Source organism: Jaculus jaculus, chromosome 11 (genome assembly GCF_020740685.1).
Source record: "Jaculus jaculus isolate mJacJac1 chromosome 11, mJacJac1.mat.Y.cur, whole genome shotgun sequence".
Classification (NCBI taxonomy): Eukaryota; Metazoa; Chordata; class Mammalia; order Rodentia; family Dipodidae; genus Jaculus; species Jaculus jaculus.
In genome coordinates, this window is record NC_059112.1 from 1,340,510 (window position 1) to 1,363,895 (window position 23,386).

At 39.9% G+C, this 23,386-nt stretch overlaps 2 protein-coding genes across 8 annotated transcripts in view; both read left to right on the forward strand.

Annotated features, from left to right (window-relative positions):
- G3bp2 (G3BP stress granule assembly factor 2) overlaps positions 1 to 12,221 on the forward strand; it is an 84,896-nt gene extending 72,675 nt beyond the window's left edge. For 4 of the 5 annotated variants that reach the window (XM_045161567.1, XM_045161568.1, XM_004664878.3 and 1 more), the window contains 6 exons: positions 143 to 323; positions 1,258 to 1,356; positions 5,542 to 5,644; positions 7,418 to 7,546; positions 8,887 to 9,005; positions 9,346 to 12,221. In XM_045161567.1, the coding sequence (XP_045017502.1) occupies positions 143 to 323; positions 1,258 to 1,356; positions 5,542 to 5,644; positions 7,418 to 7,546; positions 8,887 to 9,005; positions 9,346 to 9,618 (904 nt within the window). In that variant the 3' untranslated portion in view covers positions 9,619 to 12,221. The remainder of the gene's footprint in view (positions 1 to 142; positions 324 to 1,257; positions 1,357 to 5,541; positions 5,645 to 7,417; positions 7,547 to 8,886; positions 9,006 to 9,345) is intronic. The other variant, XM_004664879.3, reaches the window with a different exon arrangement.
- Positions 12,222 to 21,138: 8,917 nt separating this feature from the next.
- The window catches only part of Cdkl2 (cyclin dependent kinase like 2), a 64,181-nt gene continuing 61,933 nt past the window's right edge, over positions 21,139 to 23,386 (forward strand). For 2 of the 3 annotated variants that reach the window (XM_004664876.2, XR_006639601.1), the window contains exon 1: positions 21,139 to 21,310. The gene's annotated coding sequence lies outside the window, so the exon portion shown is untranslated. The remainder of the gene's footprint in view (positions 21,311 to 23,386) is intronic. The other variant, XM_004664877.2, reaches the window with a different exon arrangement.

Genomic DNA, 23,386 nt, shown 5'->3' on the forward strand with positions numbered 1-23,386 from the left:
ATATACATGCACAAAACATCTACCTCCTTAAACACTTAGGTTACTGGCATATAAGTAGTTTTGCAAACTAAGTTGAAACAAAATTTCCTTTCAAATATTTATTTTCCTCCTACCAAAAAGTGACCTAAATATCTTATTGTAGTAATGGCATAGAGGAACCTTTAGAAGAATCCTCTCATGAGCCTGAGCCTGAGCCAGAATCTGAAACAAAGACTGAAGAACTGAAACCACAAGTGGAGGAGAAAAACTTAGAAGAGTTAGAGGAAAAGTCTGCCACTCCTCCTCCGGCTGAACCTGTTTCTTTGCCACAAGAACCACCAAAGGTTAGATCCAAGAACATTTTCAGACCTTTCACATCATACTTTGATATTTGGTACCATTAATAAAGCATGACTTTGGTTCTATGAAATTAGTTAATATAGTAAATTACACTTTCATATCTCTGAAAGAAGCTGGAGCTTTTGTTATCCTGAGATTTCATTATTTTCTCCCCCCTCAAAGACCTCTAAGGATGAAATTTATAACACAGTATCAGTAGTTTTATGAAGTGTTTAATAACTTACATGGTTATTCAAGTCCATATATAAGGCTGGTAGTTAGTTGTTCTTCCCTTCTGATGCACCAGGAAACATGCAGTGCCCCCACACAAGTTGCTCTGTAAGAGATAATCGGTTTGTGATCTAAATGGGATCTTGTTTTCTTACTGCACTAAGTTTCTTGTAAAGATGGGTAACACCCATAGTGTACCATGTAAAACTTTGTATCTTTCTGTAAAGTAGAAGGTTAAAGTATATTTGGGCAGTGAGAGGATGAGATTTCTTGTTCAATTTGTGTCTGTTAGGGTTTCCAACTAGTACTCTATATTCTTTCCTGTCCTCCCCCTTCCCTTACTACCATCACTCACACTATCTTCCCTCCACCCTAAGGGGAAGTTATTCTGACAGGTTCAGATTTTTGTATCATGTTTAGTTTCAGTGGTTTTGTTTGCCACTTGCTCATGTACTTAAAGAGTATGTAGGAACTTGCTTGTGGTTTTATTTACTAGTTGAGACATAACTTTTATCAATAATCTTGCATAATGAGATTTTTAAAGCTGGCACATAGACTGGCATGTGTGTGTGTGCCTTTCTTTTAGGAGTCCTGCAATATAAAGAAATAGTTTAGAAATGAAAAGAAAATATATATTTGGAAGTTTCCCTATAGGAATGTTGGTGGTTTTCCATGATTAGTAGTCTAGGTTTGTTGCATTTCCTGCAGGCTTTCTCCTGGGCTTCAGTGACCAGTAAAAACCTGCCTCCTAGTGGTACTGTTTCTTCCTCTGGAATTCCACCCCATGTTAAAGCACCAGTCTCACAGGTAACCAATCTGTGAACACATTGGATTGTATCCTTGTTAACATTGCCAATTGCTTATTTTTTATACATTTTTAAATGAGTCAATCAAATTATGGATTAAACATACAAAAATGTGCTAAATGTCAAAGCACCCACTTTAAATACCAGATCTCTTATTAATTATCTACAGAGATGGTATTTTGGGTTTGGGTGTGTGAAATACAGATTAAGTTGGTTTTACCAGTATATAATATTGTCATTTAAAAGGCTTCTTAAAAGATGTTCCTTTAAAAAAAATTTACATCTTTGCAAAAATATTTAGGTAAGAATTTTGGAAAGGCACAAAATAGTATGACATTTAAAAAAATCTTTGTTCTAAAAAAAATAGAAAATGTAAAAAAAAAATGCATTGCCTAAGCTCTCAGTCTGTAAGTTGTTCGCATTATTTAATTGAAGCCTGTACCAACTTATGACTGTAGTGTTCACCGTAACTGATCATTCCAGTATTCTGCTTTTTGTCTGTTTGTCATCTTACCCATTTCAGAGCTTTCCAAACATGTGAAAATAAGACACTGTTGACCATGTTGATTAGCTAGCTTAGATTAAATTGTAACTTAAGTTTATTGGCATACTTAAAAGATACCCCATTCTTTTCTACATTTTGAGTTGGCCTTCATTTTATTAGAAAATTGATATTTAAAATGGTTAGTCTATACATCTTTGAGATGCTTAAAGCACTAAGACTTTGAGGTTTCAGCAGTAACTAGCAATTATTATAGATCCTCTGTGGAGTTCAAATACCAACACATTATAATCAGGAATATAATAAAATACATGGTGCTATGATACCTCCCCATCCCTCCACTTAAGTACTTTAAAAGGATTAGCTTTACATCACCCTTTTAGAGACCTGACTTGTGGCTTTTCTTTGGGAATCCTTATCAGATTGGGATATAAAGTTTTTAGATTTTGTTATTTCATTTTCAAGATTAGTGATATTTTAAATAGTTAAAAATTAAATAGCTAATGCTTATTGTCTTTAGTTTATCATTCATTCACCATTTTATATGTTAAACATGTTCTATTCTCATTAAATCTTTAAAATCACCCTTTGCAAGAGTGGATACTATTAACATTTCTTTCCAATTTAGAGATAGAAAAGTCTAGACCTACAGTAACTCAGACATGGTCAGACAGTTGTAATATAGGTCTAGCTTTTCAATTTATATAGTTAGATTCAGTTCTTGTTATGTGGCTCATGCAGGCATGCAGTTTTTTGTTTTGAATACTTTGCCTGAGGGTAATGTACTTGTTATAACAAAGAATATACTTAGGGCACACCTGAACTGCATTAGGTTCTAGCTGCTTGCTTAGGATAATAACTTCATATCTTGGAAGGTTTTGGGAGGGGGGTTTGATTCGAGGTAGGGTCTCACTCTACTCTAGCCCAGGCTGACCTGGAACTCATTCTTCAAGTCTCAGGTTGACCTCAGGCTCATGATCCTTAGCCTCGTGAGTGCTAGGACTAAAGGTGTGGGACACCATGCTTAGCCTCTTTTTAAGTTTTGAGTAATTTTTTCATGTCATTTTTCAAATTCAGGGAAACTAGGTTGTATTTCCCATTTAATCATTTTCTGGTTTCTTTATGCTATATGTAGAATTTGGTTTAACAAACCATCAGCTTTATTTTGTTAACTTCTATAGAGCATTTATTTCTTTATATTTTTAACAGATTATTTGGTAAGAGGAAATTAAGTCTGCTTTTAGGATATTGGTAGGCATTAAATTAGAAGTAAGTTAATTTCTTGTTAAAATAGTTTTGCTGGAAATAGAGTAGCTTGTTTAACGAGCTTGTGTTTAATTGAAGGACTTACTCATAATTGTGATTATACCTACTTTCATTGGCTTGATTTGATGCTTCCATTGTTGTTTCATATTCTGTTTGACATTTGTTTGTGGGATTTGCTACGAGGTCATATTTTCTGGTTTTAAAACCCTTATAATAGTATGTAGGATGTTAGTCATTTTATGTTTGAAATAGCTACTTTTAATCATTGGGCCTGAACAGTTAGAGGTGCCCAGCTGGTTTGTTGACATTTACGCTACTGAAAAGGAACCTTTTAAGCTATTTGGTCTAATGTTTTATGCACTGGCATCATACATTTATGAAGTCAGGTTGCTAAACCAGTGTTAGGAATTATTTGTAAGATGTTGGACATTTTAAAATTTTACTTGATGTTAAATTGCTTTGAAATTTCATTTTGGTAATCTGTTTTGAAAAGAATTTAAGTTTGTTGAGGTCAGGGCTTCAAGCTCTTATAGCTACAGTTTGGATTGGGTATCACTGTGTTTTTTTATTTTATTTTAAATGTGAGGTATATATTTGCTATTTTTATTAATTCACTTCAATTGTTCTTGATCCAAACTTTTGTAATACCTGCTTTTAGACTCCTTTAATTGAAATTTCCAAGTAAAATTTCAGCAATCCAAGTTTGGGGTAGTTAGGTAATACCAAGCTCCAAATACCAACACAGATAACAGGTTTCCTTGTCAGGCATAAAAAATTCTACATGTTTTGAGTCAGAGAATGGGAAATATAATTTTAAATGAACCAGTAGGTGTTGAGCATCTGTGGCCCATAGTACTATGCTTGGTTCTTTCAATGGTGTAAAAATAAATTAAAGCCAGGCATGGTGGCACACGTCTGTGATTTTAGCATTGGGGAGGTTGAGGTTAGAAGGGCCACAAGTTCGAGACCATCCTGGGCTACATAGTGGAACCCTGTCTCACAAAGGATCCTTCCATCCCATCCCCACACAAAAAAGGATATAGATTCTTACAGTAGTAACAAAAAGTGGGAGAATTAATGCTTCATTTTTAGCTGGGTGTGGTAGCACATGCCTTTAATCCCAGCATTTGGGAGGCAGAGAGGTGGGAGGGTCCCTGGGAGTTTGAGGCCGACATGAGACTGCATCGTGAATCTAATGTCACCCTGGGCTAGAGTGGAACCCTGCTTTGGAAAAAAAGTTTCTTAAAACTAGCAGAATTCTAGGACATGTGAAGCAGTTTCGATTTGTGAGATGAGAGTCTTCCAGCCTGTTGACTTGCATTTAGAGGTAGTCAGAATCTGTTCAAAACTGCCAAATTAGTAGTTAACACATCTTTGGGTTACAGTGGCTATAATAATTGATAATGATCGTCATTTCTGAAAGAAGGGTAATTTTTAATCCAGATTTAGCCTTAAAAATTATGTTCCATAATGGAAGAACGCTCTTGGACCTTGGACCACAAGGTCCTCAGAAATGAAATCACTGATTCTTGACTTTAGAGGCATGTTCTCAGCTATCTGTTATTTTCAGCATTATTTTGAAGATTCATTTATTTTGTCTTTTCATTGAATCAATTATTTGGGCAGTAGAAAGCCTGAAGAAGTTGGGAATACTGAAAATGCTGTCTATGTATTAAATAAAAATTAATGGCATATTTGCATGATACTTTGTTTTAAAACTACTTCATAGGTTTTAAGTCAACAGTTGGCAGAAACTTTTGGAAGATAAACAGTCCTATTACTCTTCCACACAGTGAAAGAAAATTGTCAGTCAGTGCTCCTTCCAAGTGCTGGGATTACAGGCATATGCCACCTTGCCTGGCTATCATTGTTTAAAATTGTAACATGCATTTAAACCTAGCAAGAGAGTAATCAAAGTTGTGTATTTAAACTATTAAAGTCCTAGTTTCCAGGTTTATAGAATGGAGTTAGAAGATGTAACTGAACAGTCAATGTCTGAAGGGCAGCAGCAAAGTAGATACTTAAGATTGATGCATCTTTATTCCTGGCTTTTTAGATAAGAGTTTTAATTTTTGTTTATATGGAGTAGCTCATCTTGCACTTTGGTGTCTTATAGCAATAACTCTGCTGATTATTGCAGGTATAACTTTTTAAAAAATGGATTGTAAAAAGCAGCTTATTGTGCGTTACACAACTTTGGGAAAAATAAAACCTACCCTACAGTCCTAGATTGGTACAGAATATCTTTAACAAAGTATTTTTCACATACATAGGACATTGTTTAAACACAAAATGATCATTATCCCTGATAGTGACTTGATGATAATTGCTTTGGTTGGTTTTTCTCCTGTAGAATGCATTTCTTTATAATGTGTTTTTTGTTTTGTTTTGTTTTGTTTCCCCCCCATTCTGTTTTAGCCAAGAGTGGAAACTAAACCAGAAGTTCAGTCTCAGCCACCTCGAGTGCGTGAACAGCGGCCTAGAGAACGACCTGGCTTCCCTCCTAGAGGACCAAGACCAGGTGAAGTATTTCCTTTCTTGCCTTCAATTAGCATTTAGAACATAAAAAGCTAGGAAAGGCTAATTTTAAAAGTGTATTAGGTTTTATACATAGATCCTCGTAAGGATCGGATCGGATGCTGGAGATATGAGCATTCTATTTGAAACAGTCTGTGCCCTAACTACCAGCTTTCAGGGGAGATTTGTTGACATCCATGGAAACATGCTTTTTTTTTTTTTTTGTGGCCTGCAGATGACTTTATTGGGAAGGTATTAAGAACCATGGAAGGATGTCTCTCACAGATAGAATAAGAGTTCACACCATACTTAGGAACACTGGGAACAAACGGATAAAACAATAGTATGCTAACTTAGTTATCTCAGAGAAGAAATTTAGTTAGCATTGATACAGATTATAAGCAAGACAGCTTTTTCCTGATAGGCAGTTCACTAGAGATCGGGCTACAGAAACATGGATGCCCCATTGGCTGTCCTGGCCTTTCTCCTTTGTTTTCTAGAAACATGCATTTTTAAAGGCACAAAAGACCAGAGACTTGTTTGATTATTGTCATTGGTTTTCGGGATCTAAAACCAAGCTGCCAATAACTTACTCCTACTTAGCACTTTTCATTTTTATTTTTTGGTTTTTCAAGGTAGAGTCATGCTTTAGCCCAGGCTAACCTGGAATTCACTATGTAGTCTCAGGGTGACCTCGAACTCAGAGCAATCCTCCTACTTCTGCCTCCCAAGTACTGGGATTAAAGGCCTGTGCCACCACGCCTGGCTTTAGTTAGCATTTAAAAAAATTATTTATTTGAGAGAGAGAAATTGGTGGGGCGGTTGCCGGGGTGGGGGGGGAGAATGGGCACTCCAGACACATGCATCCCCCCTGTACATCTGGCTTATGTGGGTCCTAGGGAATCAAACCTGGGTTCTTTGGCTTTGCAGGCCTTAACATCTAAGCCATCTCTCCAGCTCTTACTTAGCACTCTTATCTCTTCTCAGATAACACTAAGCACACTCTGATTCTTCATATCTTACTTGTCTTAGGTATCAAGTAAGTTACAGTGATTTTTTTTTTTAACTTGTTAGCTGATATTTAGCAGGTAGTACTTGTATTTGAATTCTATAAGAACGTTAAGATTCCTTTTAGTCAGAGGTGAGAATATGTTTTTTATTCTAAAAGGGCAAAAGTGGCACATTATTAAACCAAAAGTCCCAGGAGGTGAGGGTTTGTCCTGGCTTTGGCATTGTGTTGATAATTGTAAGTGACTTATGTGCCTTATGCCTGTCTTATATGGCTATACTCCTTTGTGATTGGTAGAATCAAATAAGATTATTTCTATGGGAGAGTATCATAATAGATAAAGATGTAGAAACCTGCATAAAGGAAATGTTGGTACTATTAAAATACTGTTTTAGCTGTAACATAGAGTAACTTGAGTTTCAAAAACAAAGCAAGCATTAGGAACATAATTTACTATCTGGTGTCTGCCTTGTTCATAGATGGTGGAAACAGTGTGGTTAGGGAGAAATAAATGTACTTTCAGTATCTGTCTTTTGTAATCAGTCCAGTACTCTAGAAGAGACATTATTAACACTCTAGTCAATGTCATTGTTTTACAGTTGATTGTCATGCAGTTTTCTGATGAGCCTACTAATATACATTTCACCTCTCTAAGGGACACATCTACTTGTATTAAACAAAGCAGGAATAACAGTATTGATTTTTTTAAAAAATATTTTTTGTATGATGATATAAACTTTAATATTTGGTCTCTTGCTGATTTTTCAGGCAGAGGAGATATAGAACAGAATGACTCTGACAACCGTAGAATAATTCGTTATCCAGACAGTCATCAGCTATTTGTTGGTAACTTGCCTCATGATATTGATGAAAATGAATTGAAAGAATTCTTTATGAGTAAGTGGTTTTTGTTAAATTTTTGTTTTTAAAAATGTATGTGTAGGGCTGGAGAGATGGTGTAGTGGTTAAGCACTTGCCTGTGAAGCCCAAGGACCCCAGTTCGAGGCTTGGTTCCCCAAGACCCACGTTAATCAGATGCACAAGGGGGCGCATGTGTCTGGAGTTCATTTGCAGTGGCTGGAGGCCCTGGTGCGCCCATCCTCTCCTCCCTCCCTCCCTCTCTCTCTCTCCCCCTCTACCTTTCCCTTTCTCCCTCTCTCTCTCCCTTTCTCTCTTTCTCTCTCTCTCTCTCTCTGCCTCTTTCTCTCTCTGTCTGTTGCTCTCAAATAAATAAAAATCAACAACAAAAAAATTTTTTTAATGTGTATTTACTGAGAGTGAGTATATATGTATAGGCATGGGCATGCCAATGAATTCCAGAAACCTGTACCACTCTGGGCATATGGCTTTACATGGGAGTTGGGAAATCTGACCATTTTCCCAGCCCCCAGTTTATGTTAAATTTTTAAATGAAAAAAAATTTAATTCTCTTGCATCAATTAGAGCATATAGATCCCCCCTCCCCCCAGGTAGGGTCTCACTCTAGTTCAGGCTGACCTGGATGGAATTCACTATGTAGTTTCAGGGTGGCCTCGAAAGATCCTCCTGTCTCTGCCTCCCAAGTGCTGGGATTAAAGGCATGCACCAACCACCATACCTGGCAAACATATTTAATGATTTTTTTCCGAGGTAGGGTCTCACTCTAGCCCAGGCTGACCTGGAATTCATATGGAGTCTCCGGGTGGCCTCGAACTCACAGTGATTGATCTTCTTACCTCTGCCTCCCGAGAGCTGGGATTAAAGGCTTGAGCTACCGTGCCCAGCTTAATGTTTTGTTTTTTTTTAATCCGCTTTTAAAGAATGCTTTAGCTCCACATACTGTATCCTACTTCCAATTTCACTTTAACTGATCAGAAGGGTAAATGATGGAATTATGTTTCCTAGTGACTGATTGACTCCCCTGGTTCAGAAGATGAGAAGCAAAGGCTGGGGAAGCAGTCTTAAATTTGGAGATAGAGGACTCATTTTGCAAATTGAACTCAGAATTGGGGGAAAAATATATTGTCTTTCCAAACTTTACAGGTAACTTAACCTTATCAAAGAACTAACAAGGATTAGGAAAGATCCACAAGTAAAGGCACTCCAGCTGTTTTTAGTGTCTTAGGTGATGATCTAAATGAGCAAATTTACCTTAGTTATAGCAGCTTGCCCCTTATGATTACTCATTCTGAACAATTAAAGCCACTATAATATTCTGTTAAAATAGTTAACTGTTGGTGTAATGTATATTTTCACAGGTTTTGGAAACGTTGTGGAACTTCGCATCAATACCAAGGGTGTTGGGGGAAAGCTTCCAAATTTTGGTTTTGTGGTTTTTGATGACTCTGAACCAGTTCAGAGAATCTTAATTGCAAAAGTAAGTGATTTAAGGGGCATAATTCAAGACATTCCTATTTCTGTTGTATATAGTATCTTGATACATTTTAAGACCATAGAAAATCTTTTTTTATGGTAAAGCTAAAAATAGTTGATTGTGAAAATGGTATTTATGCAAAGAATAAAGATTAGCCATATTCAAGTATGGTGTGTATTGTTTTAAATTTTAATTGCTCTGCTGAAGAAGACTGGAAAGATTGCATATTAAAGAGACTTCCATCAAAGTTTTCTTATTTCTCACAGTTTTGATTTATCTGTGCAAGTTTAGTATCTGTTGCTTTCTGATCTTCCCATGTCAATGTTTTTCTTCTCTTTCAAAGCCAATTATGTTTCGAGGAGAAGTACGTTTAAATGTGGAAGAGAAAAAAACAAGAGCTGCAAGAGAGCGAGAAACCAGAGGAGGCGGTGATGATCGCAGGGATATTAGGCGCAGTGACCGCGGTCCTGGTGGTCCTCGAGGAATAGTTGGTGGTGGAATGATGCGTGACCGTGATGGAAGAGGACCGCCACCAAGAGGTGGCATGGCACAGAAACTTGGCTCTGGAAGAGGAACTGGGCAGATGGAAGGCCGCTTCCCCGGACAGCGCCGCTGAAGCACCACTGGCAGTTGGCAGTGGTCCAAACTCATCGTGTTTGCATTCTTGTTACTTTTTTTGGCTTTGGAATGTGACACAGCCTTTTTGATCATTTCTTTGATGTGAAAAGCATCTTTTGGTTATCAGTTACATTGAGGTGGACACTATCTCCCCAATTCCACAACAGGATTCATTGTTAACTTATAAATCTAGACATGGAGAATTAAGGACTGAGAAAAGACCATACCTTAAACTGTCTACAACAAAAAGAATGTTAAAGGACATACCCACTGAATTCAGGTCCTTTGAGTTAAAAACAAAAATAGCCCTCTGCTGCACATTTTGCTTAAGTGTTATTTGTTTCTTCCTGTTAATGTTGGAAACACAAATAGTGCAGTTTGTGCAATTGGAGAATTTTGCCTTTTTTTCTTGGCTTCCCCCTTTCCCAAAAATACAAACCATCAGAAACTTGTTATGCACTCATCAGAATGCACTATTGGGTACTCTGAACTAACATTGACATCTGCAACAGGAGGCAACAGGGGAAAAAAAAAATCTTTCATCTTTTCCAGTAGATAATAGTGTATGAAATGATGAGGGCATTTTATCTGCTTGCTGTGACCAGCGTGTGCACACACAAACCTTAACAAGACTGCAAATATTCCAGAAGGAAGTCATTTAGTTATGAACGAAATAACAAAAACCAGAACTTCAAAGGCTGTGGTCTTGAATATTAGGCCAGATGTAGTAGCTCCATATCTTAAGTTTCCTACCTGCCCCACTTCAGTACAGGGATGGCTGGCTGCTCAACATACTCCTCCCCTTCCTTTATGCTATGGACAGTGAAAATTGTCTCTCCTTTATTTTTGTTCTCTGGTAATGTAATAAGCATGATGGTGCCTTCTATTAATACATCATTCCAGTCTTGCTGGTAATTTTGTACAGTATAGTTTATGAATCGCTGTGCTGCAAAGCCAAACAGCTGCAAAATGTTGAAAAAAATCATTGAAATGTGTAAAAATTGCAGTATCTTTAAAATCAGTAAAATGGATGCTTATTTATCTTGTTCTTTAGTTCACAACTTCTGTACTCTGTGTGGGAGGGTGTCTTGTGTTTGGAGGGGAGAGGGAAGGAGGAAGTCAGATTCTTTGAGCAAGTCTCTAGTTGACTTCGCTTCATTGTGAACAAGGGACGTCTCATTTGAACACTTGGAAAAGTCAACAAGCTTGAACATTTCAGTGACATTTTAAGAGCAGTCAGATTCCATAAGAGGCAAGTAAACCTGAAGTGAGGATACTGCAATTTTCAGAGGGAGGAAGAGCAGCTCTTAAGTGTCTGCATTTTCTACCTAGGGGCAGGGAACTGCTATTCATTTTGCACAATTGAACTGATGTCAGCACCCGAGTGGCTCCTGAATTTAAGTCTGGGATGACATCTTTTTATTTTTACATGGCTCTCTAAAACAGTTCTGTGAGCAGAGTTTGTAGCTGCTGGATTATTGTCTGTCTTTACAAAAGCAAGTTCCAATAACCACAAGCATGGCAAAGAGTATGCATGGAGCAGTCAGTACATACCAGTTCTGCTGTTTCAGGCAAAATGTGGGGAAAGAGAGTAGCCACTTAAGCTGCTTGTTAACATGGAAGACTTCTCCATTCTATTAGAAACAAAATGTGCACTTGATATAGCAAACTGGTTCTGGATTATGCAACTGTTTGCTACTTAGCAAGCTGGCAGATGCACATATTTTGTTTATGAAATGGGCAATATGAGTAAGATTTATTATATTTCCCTCCCCTTTGAATGAGGTCTTCCATGTTTGAGGAAATGTCTTGCACTATTGCATATATTTTGTGGACACAGATTTTTGTAGTTTCCATTTTGGAGGGCTTAAGGATTTTTTGTTTGTATGATCAGTTTTACACTTTCTGATGTATAGTACTTGAAGTTCTTACTAGAAAATTACTTTGGTGTTTAAAGCTTTTACTCAAACTACTTTTAAGTAAGTAGTTTTATTGTTTTTTCCACATGTATTTTTCTTCTGTTATCTCTCCTTCCTAGTATGTATGTGTGTATGTATATGTAATGTATATACACATACACATGTATGTATATATATTATATATAATTTCCAGTTTGGGACATTGCCCTGTAGCCCATGAAAACTGTTCTGGCACCAAAATAAATGACAAATGTTGAGTGTAATAGAAAATTGGAGCAAAGAGCCATTCAGCTTCAGTCTTTACATGCCACAAATGAAACATTAAATCATCGTATGGAGAAGTTTACATGGTGATTGTTCACCTGCAGTACTGTGGACTTTTAACATTTTGTCCCCTTTTCAGTGAAACAGCAAAAATACTCATCTACCATTACTGTTATTTGCTGATTTTATTTTGTTTTTGATGGTAATATTCTATCCTTATGACACTATTGCAACCAAATTGGCTTTACCATCTTGGCTTTAGTAGGTATAGAAGACAATGGATTACCATCTTTATTGCTGTAATGTGTTAAGCATTATATGCTAGTAGAATCTAGTTTGTTTCAGGTGGAAAGTATTCTTTTGAGTTTCCATTTTGAATGTGTTTGGACTAAACAATAAACTACTGATGTCTGCAGCATTTATTTATGTCCCTAATTTAATCTGAAGCTTTACGTGCCCAAATACTTTCTCTGTATTGCATTTCATACAACCTAAGTAAGAATATATAATGTTGTAAGACGAGCATAGAAAAACACCACTAGTTTGGAGGAGGTGGATCTTTTCTTTTTCTGTCTTTGGAGTCTTACTGTGTAGTCCAGACTAGCCTCAAACTCAAAATCCTTTTTGCCTTAGAATGTCGAGTACTAGGATTACAGGCATGTGCCATCACACCTTGCCCAAACCTTTGGTTTCCTAAAGGATTACTGCCATCTCAGAAGGAAATTAGTTACTTGAAATTACACACATCAATAAATTAAGCTCTACGTGAATATTATTTAGTCTTATGATAAATTATATTCACCAATTTCAGATCATGTAGAGACCAGAGCACAAAACCTCTGTTTTCTTCAAATATGCCACCTTTCTACTTGTAAGAAAGCTTCTCGTTGGACTGGAGTTTTACCAATTAAGCTAGACCCATTGAGCCCTGGGGATCTGCCTGCCTGTTTCTTTACCAGCTCTTGACATTATGTGGATACTCGAGATCAAAGTTGGATCCTTATTTTTTTAAACAATTTTACACACAGAGAAAGAGACAAATAGAATGGTCGTGCCAGGGCCTCCAGACTCGTGCACCCCCTTGTGTGTCTGGCTAACATGGGTCCTGGGAAATCAAGCCTCAAACCGACGTCCTTAGGCTTCACAGGCAAGTGCTTAACTGCTAAGCCATTTCTCCAGCCCGGATCCTCATAAGGCAAGTTCATTACTGGCTGGGCTATCTACTTAGGCTCAGGCTAAGTAAGATTTGCTGGGTGTGATGACATAGCCTGTAAACCAAACATTTGGGAGGTGGAGGCAGGCAGATCTGGAGTTTGAGGCCAACCTGGGCTACATTTAAAAAAAATGTATCCACAGATTTTTGAGCTGGACATGGTGGTTCACACCTTTCATCTCCACACTGGGATTTGGGTAGAGTGAGACCTTGGCTCAAAAATTTTTATTTTAGGGCTGGAGTGTTGGCTCGGTGGTTATGGCCCTTGGATACAAAGCCAAAGGAGCCAGGTTTGATTCTCCAGTGCCCACATAAGCCAGATGCAAAAGGTGGCCCAGGTGCCTGCAGTTCATTTGCAGGGGCTAGAGGCCCTGGTGTGCCTGCAGTTTCTGATCTGCCTCTCTCTCCCTCAAAATATTTTAAAAAATTTTTCTTTAAGCTGGTGTGGTGGCACACACCTTTAATTCCAGTATATGGGAGGCAGAGGTAGGAGGATTGCTGTGAGTTTGAGGTCAGCATGAGACTACATAGTGAATTCCAGGTCAGCCTGGGCCAAATGAAACCCTATCTTGAAAAGCCAAAAAAATAAATATAAATATATATATATATATTTATTTGTTTGTTTATAAATGTGTTTACGTTATTCAACTTCCTGGCTGTAGAAAACAATGTTGTAGAACTTTTTATTCGTAGTCTTAATGCATGTATAATTTTGATCATAATTCCGTCCCATCACACTATTGTCTACCCTCCCTTGTACTCCCCTTCCACTGAACCCTTCAAGTCGTCGTATTTTGATTATATATGTATATATATATATACACACACACACACACACATATATCAGCCTTCCATCATCCCTGGTGACATGTTGATGGGCCCAATATTGTACAAGTAACAATAGCCATTGTGAATTTGTAAATGCAAAGGCCACATCATGTCCCAAATACATTGCAAAGAACTTCCCCAACCTCTGGCTTTTACATTTGTTTCTGACATCTTTTTCTGCCACCTATTCTGCAGTAGTTCCCCAATCCATGGTGGATGTGATAGAAATGTCTCATTTAAAGCTGATCAGTTAGCTTTGATTAACAGCACTGGTAAAATTTGAGTCTCCCCAGTTTTGAGTTAACACCACCTGCAAAACAAAGTTTTTCTTTACTCTAGCCCAGGCTGACCTAGCATTCATTCTGTAGCCTCAGGGTGGCTTGAACTCACAGCAATTATACCTCTGCCTCCTGAGTGCTGGGATTAAAGGTGTGTGCCACCATGCCTGGCTACAAAGCTTCTTTGATCAAAAGTGAGAGCAGGGGGCTGGAGAGATGGCTTAATGGCTAAGTGCTTGCCTGTGAATCCTAAGGACCCAGTTCAAGGCTCGGTTCCCCAGGTCCCACGTTAGCCAGATTGACAAGGGGGATGCATGCGTCTGGAGTTCATTTGCAGTGGCTGAAGCCCTGGCCCACTCATTCTCTACCTCTCTCTCTCTCAAATAAAAATGAACAAAAATTTTTTTTAAAAAAGTGAGAGCAGCACTACTATAAGCATAAACAAGCATTTAGCAATTTGATGGGCATAATCTATCATTTAGCCAAATAGTAGTAGCTCTCAGGCCTAGGGCCTATGACCTTTCATAGACTTGACTAGGTTTTCAGGACTGGTCATGAATATTCCCTCCTGTGGTGTGAGCCTCATGTTCACTCAGCACTTGGTTAACACCATGAGGGCCGTGCCATTATTATTAGATTTTATTTATTTATTTTTTGGATGACCTGGAACTCACTCTAGTCACAAACTGGCCTGAACTCAGTAATCCTCCCACTTCTGCCTCCTAAAGGCTAGGATTAAAGACGTATGCTACCACACAAGACCCCATGTCACTATTGCATGGGTAGGCTAATTTTGCCTGGTTGTGTAGTCCACAGGGCCACTGCTGGCCTGGAATTCACTCTAGTCTCATCGTGGCCTTGAACTCTCCACGATCATCCGACCTCTGCCAATGCTGAGATTAAAGGCGTGCCCCACCAACCCTGCCTACTTTTTGGTTTTTCGAGGTAGGGTTTCACTCTAGCCCAGGCTGACCTGGAATTCACTATGTAGTCTGAGAGTGTCCTTGAACTCAGCAACCCTACCTCTGTCTCAGTGCAAGTGCTGGGATTAAAGGTATGTGCTAACAAGCCACGTTAACTTTTAGGGTATTTTTTTCACTATTCCTTTTGTTGCTGTCATACCCTAATACTAATATTTCTCAGGCTTTCTCTAGTTGATTCTTTCTACCATGAACCTTTGATATCATTCGGGCTACTGTGTTGGTTTTAGTTCATTACTCTGATTCCATATAGTGTTTACTGGTCAAGAACAGGACTTTGGAAATACTATGCCCTTAGTAGTACATATTTGTGTGTGCGTGTGTGTGTATGTACATATGGGTACCAGGGTCACAATAGACAAAGAACACCTGATATTTGTGGCACTTTTTGCATCGGGATTATGTGGGTGGTTTGGGAATTGAAACCAGGCCAGCAGACTGCAAGTAAGCCCCATTACATGCTAAGCCATCTGCCCAGCAACTGAAAGCACTTAGCACAAGGTAAAAGGCCTTCAATATGTGTACTGTTTTTACTGACTCAGTTTCATTTTTGCTGCTACCTGTGTTACAACCTTGTCATTTTATATCTTTTAATTTTTTGTTTTTAAAGGTAGGGTCTAGCTCTAGCCCAGGCTGACCTGGAATTCACTATGTAGTCTCTGAGTACTCATAGCGACCCTCCTACCACTGCCTCCCAAGTGCTGAGATTAAAGTTGTGCACCACCATACCTGGCTCATTTTATATCTTTTATTGTCCCCATTCCTTGGAAACAATTGATAAGTGCAAATTAAAACGTACAAAACTTTTTTTTTTTTTTTTTTTTTCAAGGTAGGGTCTCACTCTAGCCCAGGATGACCTGGAATTCACTATGGAGTCTCAGGGTGGCCTCAAATTCACAGCGATCCTACCTCTGCCTCCCAAGTGCTGGGATTAAAGGCATGTGCAACCACGCCTAGCCAAAACTTTTTAAAAGTAACAGCAGTCTTTAATCATGAACTTTGCTTTTCTGATCTATCCAATCAACCTCATGTCTGTTTTTCTGTCTGCTTCCTCCATTGTCTATTCAGGTTGCAAGAATTGTTGACGTTATGCTGATTAACTTCCTGTGTCCCATTCCTTTAACCTGGGCCCACAATGCCATGCACTGCTATATGACTAATGAAACAAGGCTTTCCTCTCTTGCACAAAGTAAAAGCACTAAGCCCAGCAGGACATTTTATTGGGTGGATAGTGGCATGGCAACACTCTAGCTCAGGCTGACCTGGGATTTACTGTGTAGTCTCAGGGTGGCCTCGAACTCCTAATTCTCCTACCTCTGCCTCCTGAGTAGTGGGATTAAAGACATGTGCCATCATGCCTAGCATGGCAACACTTTTTGATCATTATTTTGCCATAGTTTGTGTGTGTGTGTGTGTAATACACTACACTTGTTGGGAACTACAGATGACCCAAGCAATGAATTCCTATAATGCCATACATACATAGGCAGTCTTTAATACCTGGACATATGTATTTAATTTTTTCTTTTTCACATTATTGTTTTAATGAAGATGAACCATTGAACAGTGTTTATCAAGTGTATACTAAGCGCTACTATAGACTGAGCCTGTTCTTGATCTTGAGAATCAAGTGAGTAGAAAGGCCCTTGGTTACTCCTTGACAAGGAAACCATTGTAAATGCTATGGAAAGCATTAAAACAATACAAGACAGCTGAGAGGACACTTTAATCAAGTGTTTTGAGACTCATCCTGAAGTTGAAATCTAATGTAGGAGTACTCTGACCAGAGGGAACAGAGAAGCCAAAACCTGGAAAACTTAAAAAAGCTTGGAGGGTCACTTAAGAGGCTGGACTAGAGTGAACCAAGGAGTAGCTTTTGCTACTCGTGTAGTGGAAGGGATGACTGTATGCACAGCCCATTATGGTGACAGCAGTAAGGCTACTTGCTCACATCCACTTGATTAGGAAATAGAGCCAGATGTTTAAAAGTTGAAGGCAATATTTTCTTTTTTGGGGGGGTGGGTTTCGAGGTTGTTCTCAGTCTAGCCTAGGCTGACCTGGAATTCACTATGTAGTCTCACGGTGGCCTTGAACTCACAATGATCCTTCTTCCTTTGCCTCCCTAGTGCTGGGATTAAAGGTGTGTGCCACCATGCCAGGCAGAAGGCAATGTTTCTATCCTGCCTTTATTTTAGAAAGCTAAAGTCACAGCTTCTAGCACTAAAATTATAGGTCTCAATACTTTTAGGAAGCATAACCATGAGACAGAGTAGAAACCTGGATCAGAAATTAAACAGCTGTGACTTGATGAGCTTAGGGAAATTTTGAGGGCCTGTCATTTTGCATGTTACACCTTTAGATCTGATAGGCGTGTTACATTTGAAGAAATGAACAAGAGCTTGGAGAGGTTAGAAAGTAAAACAACAAAAATCCTTCCTGATACGATGATGATTTTGGCTTTCTGAATAAAATGCAGGTTATAAGAGGACTTCTTACAGCATGAATACCTAGTATCTGTTCTGTGTCAAGTCAGCACCATCCTTGCTAGGAAACTGCCCTCCCTACCTTTTTTCTTTTCTTTTTTTGGTTTTTCGAGGTAGGGTCGCACTCTAATTCAGGCTAACCTGGAATTCACTCTGTAGTCTCAGGGTGGCCTTGAACTCACAGTGATCCTCCTACCTCTGCCTCCCAAGTGCTGGGATTAAAGGTGTGCGCCACCACGCCCGCTTCCTTTTTTCTTTTGATGCTGAGAATCAAACTCACAGCTTTGTACATGTTACGTCTTAGTCCCTATCTCCTTCCTTCACAGTATGTAGTATTCAGTTACATCTGTACAATGGACTGATAATGAAGAGCCTTACTTGAAGTAATATGAAGATTTTATGACACATTCAGCTGGTGGCTTGAGGTGATACCAGAAGCTTTTTACAATCAAGATCTAAAAGAAACTGAGCTTTGAGGAGATGGTAGTGAAGTAAAAACGTGGCCTATATGATTGTTATAAAGTCATTTAACAGATGACTGTTGACATAAAAAATGTTTCCACTACTAGCTCAACATACATAAATTAAGAGGTATTGAAGGATAATTTTGAGATGCTGGGGTTTCTTAGCTCCCCAAAGTGTGCAATTCAGTGGGTTTTAGTATATTTCTCAATGTGGTATAACAATCACTAATAATTCCAAAATCTCCTCAACTGAATACCCATTAGTACTCATTTCTTATTCTCATGTACCACTAGCCCATGGCAACCACTAGTCTAAGATTTCTGTGGATTTGCCTATACTGGACACTTTATATAAATGAATTCTTCTAATGAGTCGTATTTTGTATGTTGCTTCTTTCACTTAATATTTTCTTTTTTTAAATTTTGTTTTGTTTTTTCGAGGTAAGGTCTCACTCTAGCCCAGGCTGACCTGGAATTCATTATGTAGTCTCAGGATGGCCTTGAACTCACAGCAATCCTCCTACCTCTGCCTCTCCAGTGCTGGGATTAAAGGCGAGTGCCACCATGCCTGGCTTCAAGTAATATTTTCAAGATTATATTGTAACATGGACTGACTTGTAATGATTTAAAAAAAAATCATTTTCACTTTTATTTTATTCTTATTTAGAGAGAGGGAGGGAGAAAATTGGCACACCAGGGACTTAGCCACTGCAATCAAACTCCAGACACTTGTGTCACTTATTGGGCATGTGTGACCTTGGACTTGCCTCACCTTTGTGGCATCTGGCTTACCTGGGATCTGAAGAGTTGAACATGGATCCTTGGGTTTTGCAGGTAAGTGCCTTAACCACTAAGCAATCTCTCCAGCCCCTTCACTTTCTTCTGAGAATAAAATGTCCCTCCCACTCTCTTCCACTGCGGTCCCTAGCTTCAGTTGTTCATGTTAATTATTACATTTTACATAGCATGGACTTCAAATTTCCTTAACCTCAACAAATTTTCTGAACTTTAGCTACAGAAAGGAACAGTCACACATTTCAACTATTATTATTTTATTGTAAATGTCAGGGCCTTATGCATGCAAAGGCTTTACCACTGAGCTATACCCTCACTCCATGTTTTCACACTGTGGTGGTTTGATTCAGGTGTCCCCCATAAAGTTAGGTGTTCTGAATGCGAGGTTCCCAGCTGATGGAGATTTGGAAATTAATGTCTCCTGGAGGGAGTATATTGTTGGGGGCGGGCTTATGGGTGTTATAGCCAGTTTCCCCTTGCCAGTGTTTGGCACACTCTCCTGTTGCTATTGTCCACCTTATGTTAGCCAGGAGGTGATGTCCACCCTCTCTCTGCTCATGCCATTGTTTTCCCTGCCATCGAGGAGCTTCCCCTTGAGCCTGTAAGCCAAAATAAATCTCTTTTTCCCAGAAGCTGCTCTTGGTTGGGTGATTTCTACCAGCAATGCAAACCAGACTGCAACACACACTATAGGAGTAATCATCTTATTCCATGCCCAAGCTGGAATCTGAATTCACAAATTGCTTTTTCTGTTACTGTTTTCCCATTTTGCTCCTGTTACACTCCTCATGTCTATAACCTCCATTCCTTCAATGCCTCTCATTTTCAGCTTATTAGCTATACATGGACATGACTTATTCATCAATATAGCTGGAACCCATGATACGCTCAACAAATTCTTAACATTATAAACATTTCTTTTTTCTTTTGGTTTTTCAAGTTAGGGTTTCACTCTAGCCCAGTCTGACCTGGAGTTCACTATATACTCTCAGGGTGGCCTCAAACTCACAGCAATCCTACCTCTGCTTCCCAAGTGCTGGGATAATATGTTATTGACTACTTCCATAATTGTAAACAATATCCCATGGTAATTCCCTCCCTCCCTTCACTTTCCCCTTTGAAACTCCACTCTTCATCATATCCCCGGTATATAAGAACAAATACTTTTAAACTGGCCAGGTTATACATGTCTACTATTCAGGACGCTTTAGCATAGATCAAGGGTTTTTATTTGGGGGGGTAGCTATTTTGGTTGTTCAGCGCCCCCCTTCCCCAAGGTAGAATCTTACCGTAGTTCAGGCTGACCTAGAACTAGCAGCCCCACTCCTATCTTGGCCTCCAGAGTGCTGGAACTGAAGGCTTGTTGCCACCATGCCCAGCTCGATCGAGTCATTTCAGAAACCAAGTATGACTTTAAATCGTGTGGCTATCTTGACTGAAAATCACAGTAACTGGCAGTACAGCCTCATTCCTTTACAATGATGGAAACCGTCTCCCTCCCTCAGTCTGGCACGACGTCAGCACGGGCATGAGACTTGCCCAGTCAAGGATCTTCTGCTCCGCAAACGTTGGACAAGGCTTCCATGTTTCTTCTTGTCTTGTCGTCCCAGTGCGGCCTTGAACTCGCGGCAATCCTCCCCAGTGCTGGCACTGAGTAGAGGCTTGCGCCCCGCGCGGGCTCTTGAGCAGGTGGGCCCCGCCCCTCCCACCTGGCTGCCGCTCACGCCCCTTTCACGCACGCACGCACGCACGCCTTCTCTTCCCCCCTCCGTGGGTCTTACCCAAGCTCTATCTGCCGCCACCACGCTATCCCGCAGGTCCGTCCACAGCTCTTCTAGCTCACCTCCATCTACCTGTCCAGATTCGCGAGAGCCGCGGCCCACTCACGTCGGGCCGGAGCAGAGCGCCGCGCGTCAGCCCACAGAGACAGGGTGGAGCTCGCTAGCGGCGCTCAGCCAATCACAGCGCCTGACGACAGGGACTGACCAATCAGAACGGAGGAGGTGCGGCGCGCGCAGCGGGGCGGCTCCGGGCGGGTGAGAAGTGTCCCTTTGGCAGCTCGGTAGCCAACGCCTGTGCCGGGGCGAGCTGGAGCCGGCGAGGGCCGGGCGACATCGGAGCCGGCGGGCGGGCGTCTGTCCAGGCCTGGGCGCGGACAGGTGCAGGCCGGCCGGCCGGCGGGTGACGCGCGCTGACTGGGGCCCTCCCTCGCTCTCAGGAGACCGCTATGGCTGCGCACCGAGCGAGGCCGTTGCCGTGACGACGGCAGCATGCGGCCCGCGGTCGTCGGGAGCGTGTGCTGGCGGAGGGCAGAGTCCCGTCGGCCCGCCCGCCCGACGCCTGGGACCACCGCCCTGCTAGGCAGCGCCTCGTAGCTCTGAGGCGACATGCACGCCACCTCCGGCGCGTTCCCAAGTTTCCGGCCTTAGCCTGGCCTCTTCCCACGGGGAAGGCGTGCAAGAAACAGTGAGTATGGCACCTTGAGACGGCTAGGCCCGCCCCTGCCCTGCCCTTGGCCCTCATGTGTCCGAGGCTGATTCAAACCCACAACGATCTGCCTAAGCCTCTGGCCTCTTGGGGTATCCAAAGCACGAGCCACCGCGCCCCACTTTTTTTTCGGCTGGTTTTTGTTTTTTGAGGTAAGGTCTCACTCTAGGCCAGGCTGACCAGGAATTCACTATGTAGTCTCAGGCTGGCCTTGAACTCCCAACGATCCTCCTACCTCTGCCTCCCGAGTGCTGGGATGAAAGGTGTGCGCGCTACCACGCCCGGATTTCTTCTTTATTTAATCTATATAATATTTCAATCTGATTTTACTGAAATAAAAATTTAGCATCATCCATGTATTTACAGTTTTAGAACCATGTTCTTTCACCACTGTGCCAAACTGTCAAGCCCAGCTTTTTAAAATCTGCATAATGTATCCTTAGATTCGAAAGTAGACGACAAGAAAAGAAATAGTTTATGAGTAGCTGATTCGGAAACAAGAGATTGAGTAGGCCATGCTACTCTTAAGGTATGTGGCAGTGCCACTTGAGCAAGTAGGTGTGCTCAATGTGGTGTGTCCACATATGCAGTTGGTTGGAAAATAAACTTGAAGTAATCAGCTTGTATAATATTAGCTGTGATATGTTTCAGAACACCTTAGGAATGATTAAGGTAATTTTTATTTTGTTTGCTTTTCATTTAAAATATTGAGGATGCTGATCACAACTCTTTCAATGATGCAGGTTATAGATTCTAGATATTTTGGTCATTGGTATGACAAACTGAAAGTCGTCTTATTCATAAATATACTTTTTATTTTTTAATTTTTATTAACATTTTCCATGATTATAAAAAATATCCCATGGTAATTCCCTCCCTCCCCCCCTACTCTATTTTTTAAAAAATAGTTTAAAAATTTATTTGACAGAGATATATAGAGAGAGGCAGATAGAATGGACACACGTATTTGGACACACCACATTGAGCACACCTACTTGTTCAAGTGGCACTGTCCACATACATCATGTGGACAACAGGAACAGGAAACTGTGCCAAACACTAGCAAGGGGACGCTGACTATAATAGTCCGCCCTCAATAATACAAGGCCTCCAGGAGGCGTTAATTCCCAAATCTCCATTAGCTGGGAATCTAGCATTCATTTAGAATACCTAAGTTTATGGGTGACACCTGAATCAAACCATGGCTGTGGTATAGCTCCTTGGTAGAGCACCTGCTTAGCATGCTGGAGGTCCTGGGTTCATTTCTGTCAAAACACATACACACACACACATATCACAAGACCTCAAATTGTTAAATGTCAGGTGCTGAAAATGTATTGTGTACAATGGGTTATTATAGTTTTCTAGAAAAAGGGAATATTTGTTTTGCCTTCTATTGCCAAGTTTTGAAAGAGTCAGCTATGAGTCATTTTTCCCCCTTTTTGAAGCCACATTGAAATTTAAAGTAGTATTTTTTTATGCATGGATTCTGGAATCTAATTTCAAGATCAGATTTGAAACATCAAGTTAAATTTAAAGTTGGACTTTGATAGCTGTCATATGCTATTATGCTGACATGATATGACATTCAGACTTTATAAAAAAATTGTCTGTATTTGGAGTGCAATTTGTATTTATATATACATATATGTATATGTATACTATAGATATATATATAGATATAGATATAGTATACATATACATATATAGTGTATGTGTGCTTATGTATGATGCTAGGGATCAAACCCAGGGGCTTTATACCCATGCTAAGCACATATTTGTACCACTGAGCTACCCAGTGCTAAATTAATGTTTTTTCTTTAGCAAAACATGTAATGCAGGAAAAGAATTATTTAATTTCTAGGTCTTTGTCAATTAATAGTAAAATAAGAAAGATTCCATTATGATTGACTTTAACTAAGAAATGCCTGTAATGAGGTAAAATAATTCTAAAAATCATAAAATTTAGGTGATCATACATACAGTGATTAATCGTTAACAGGGCTTTTGAAACACGATATTTTGTGGTACTAATATTTAATTTCTTTAAAAATA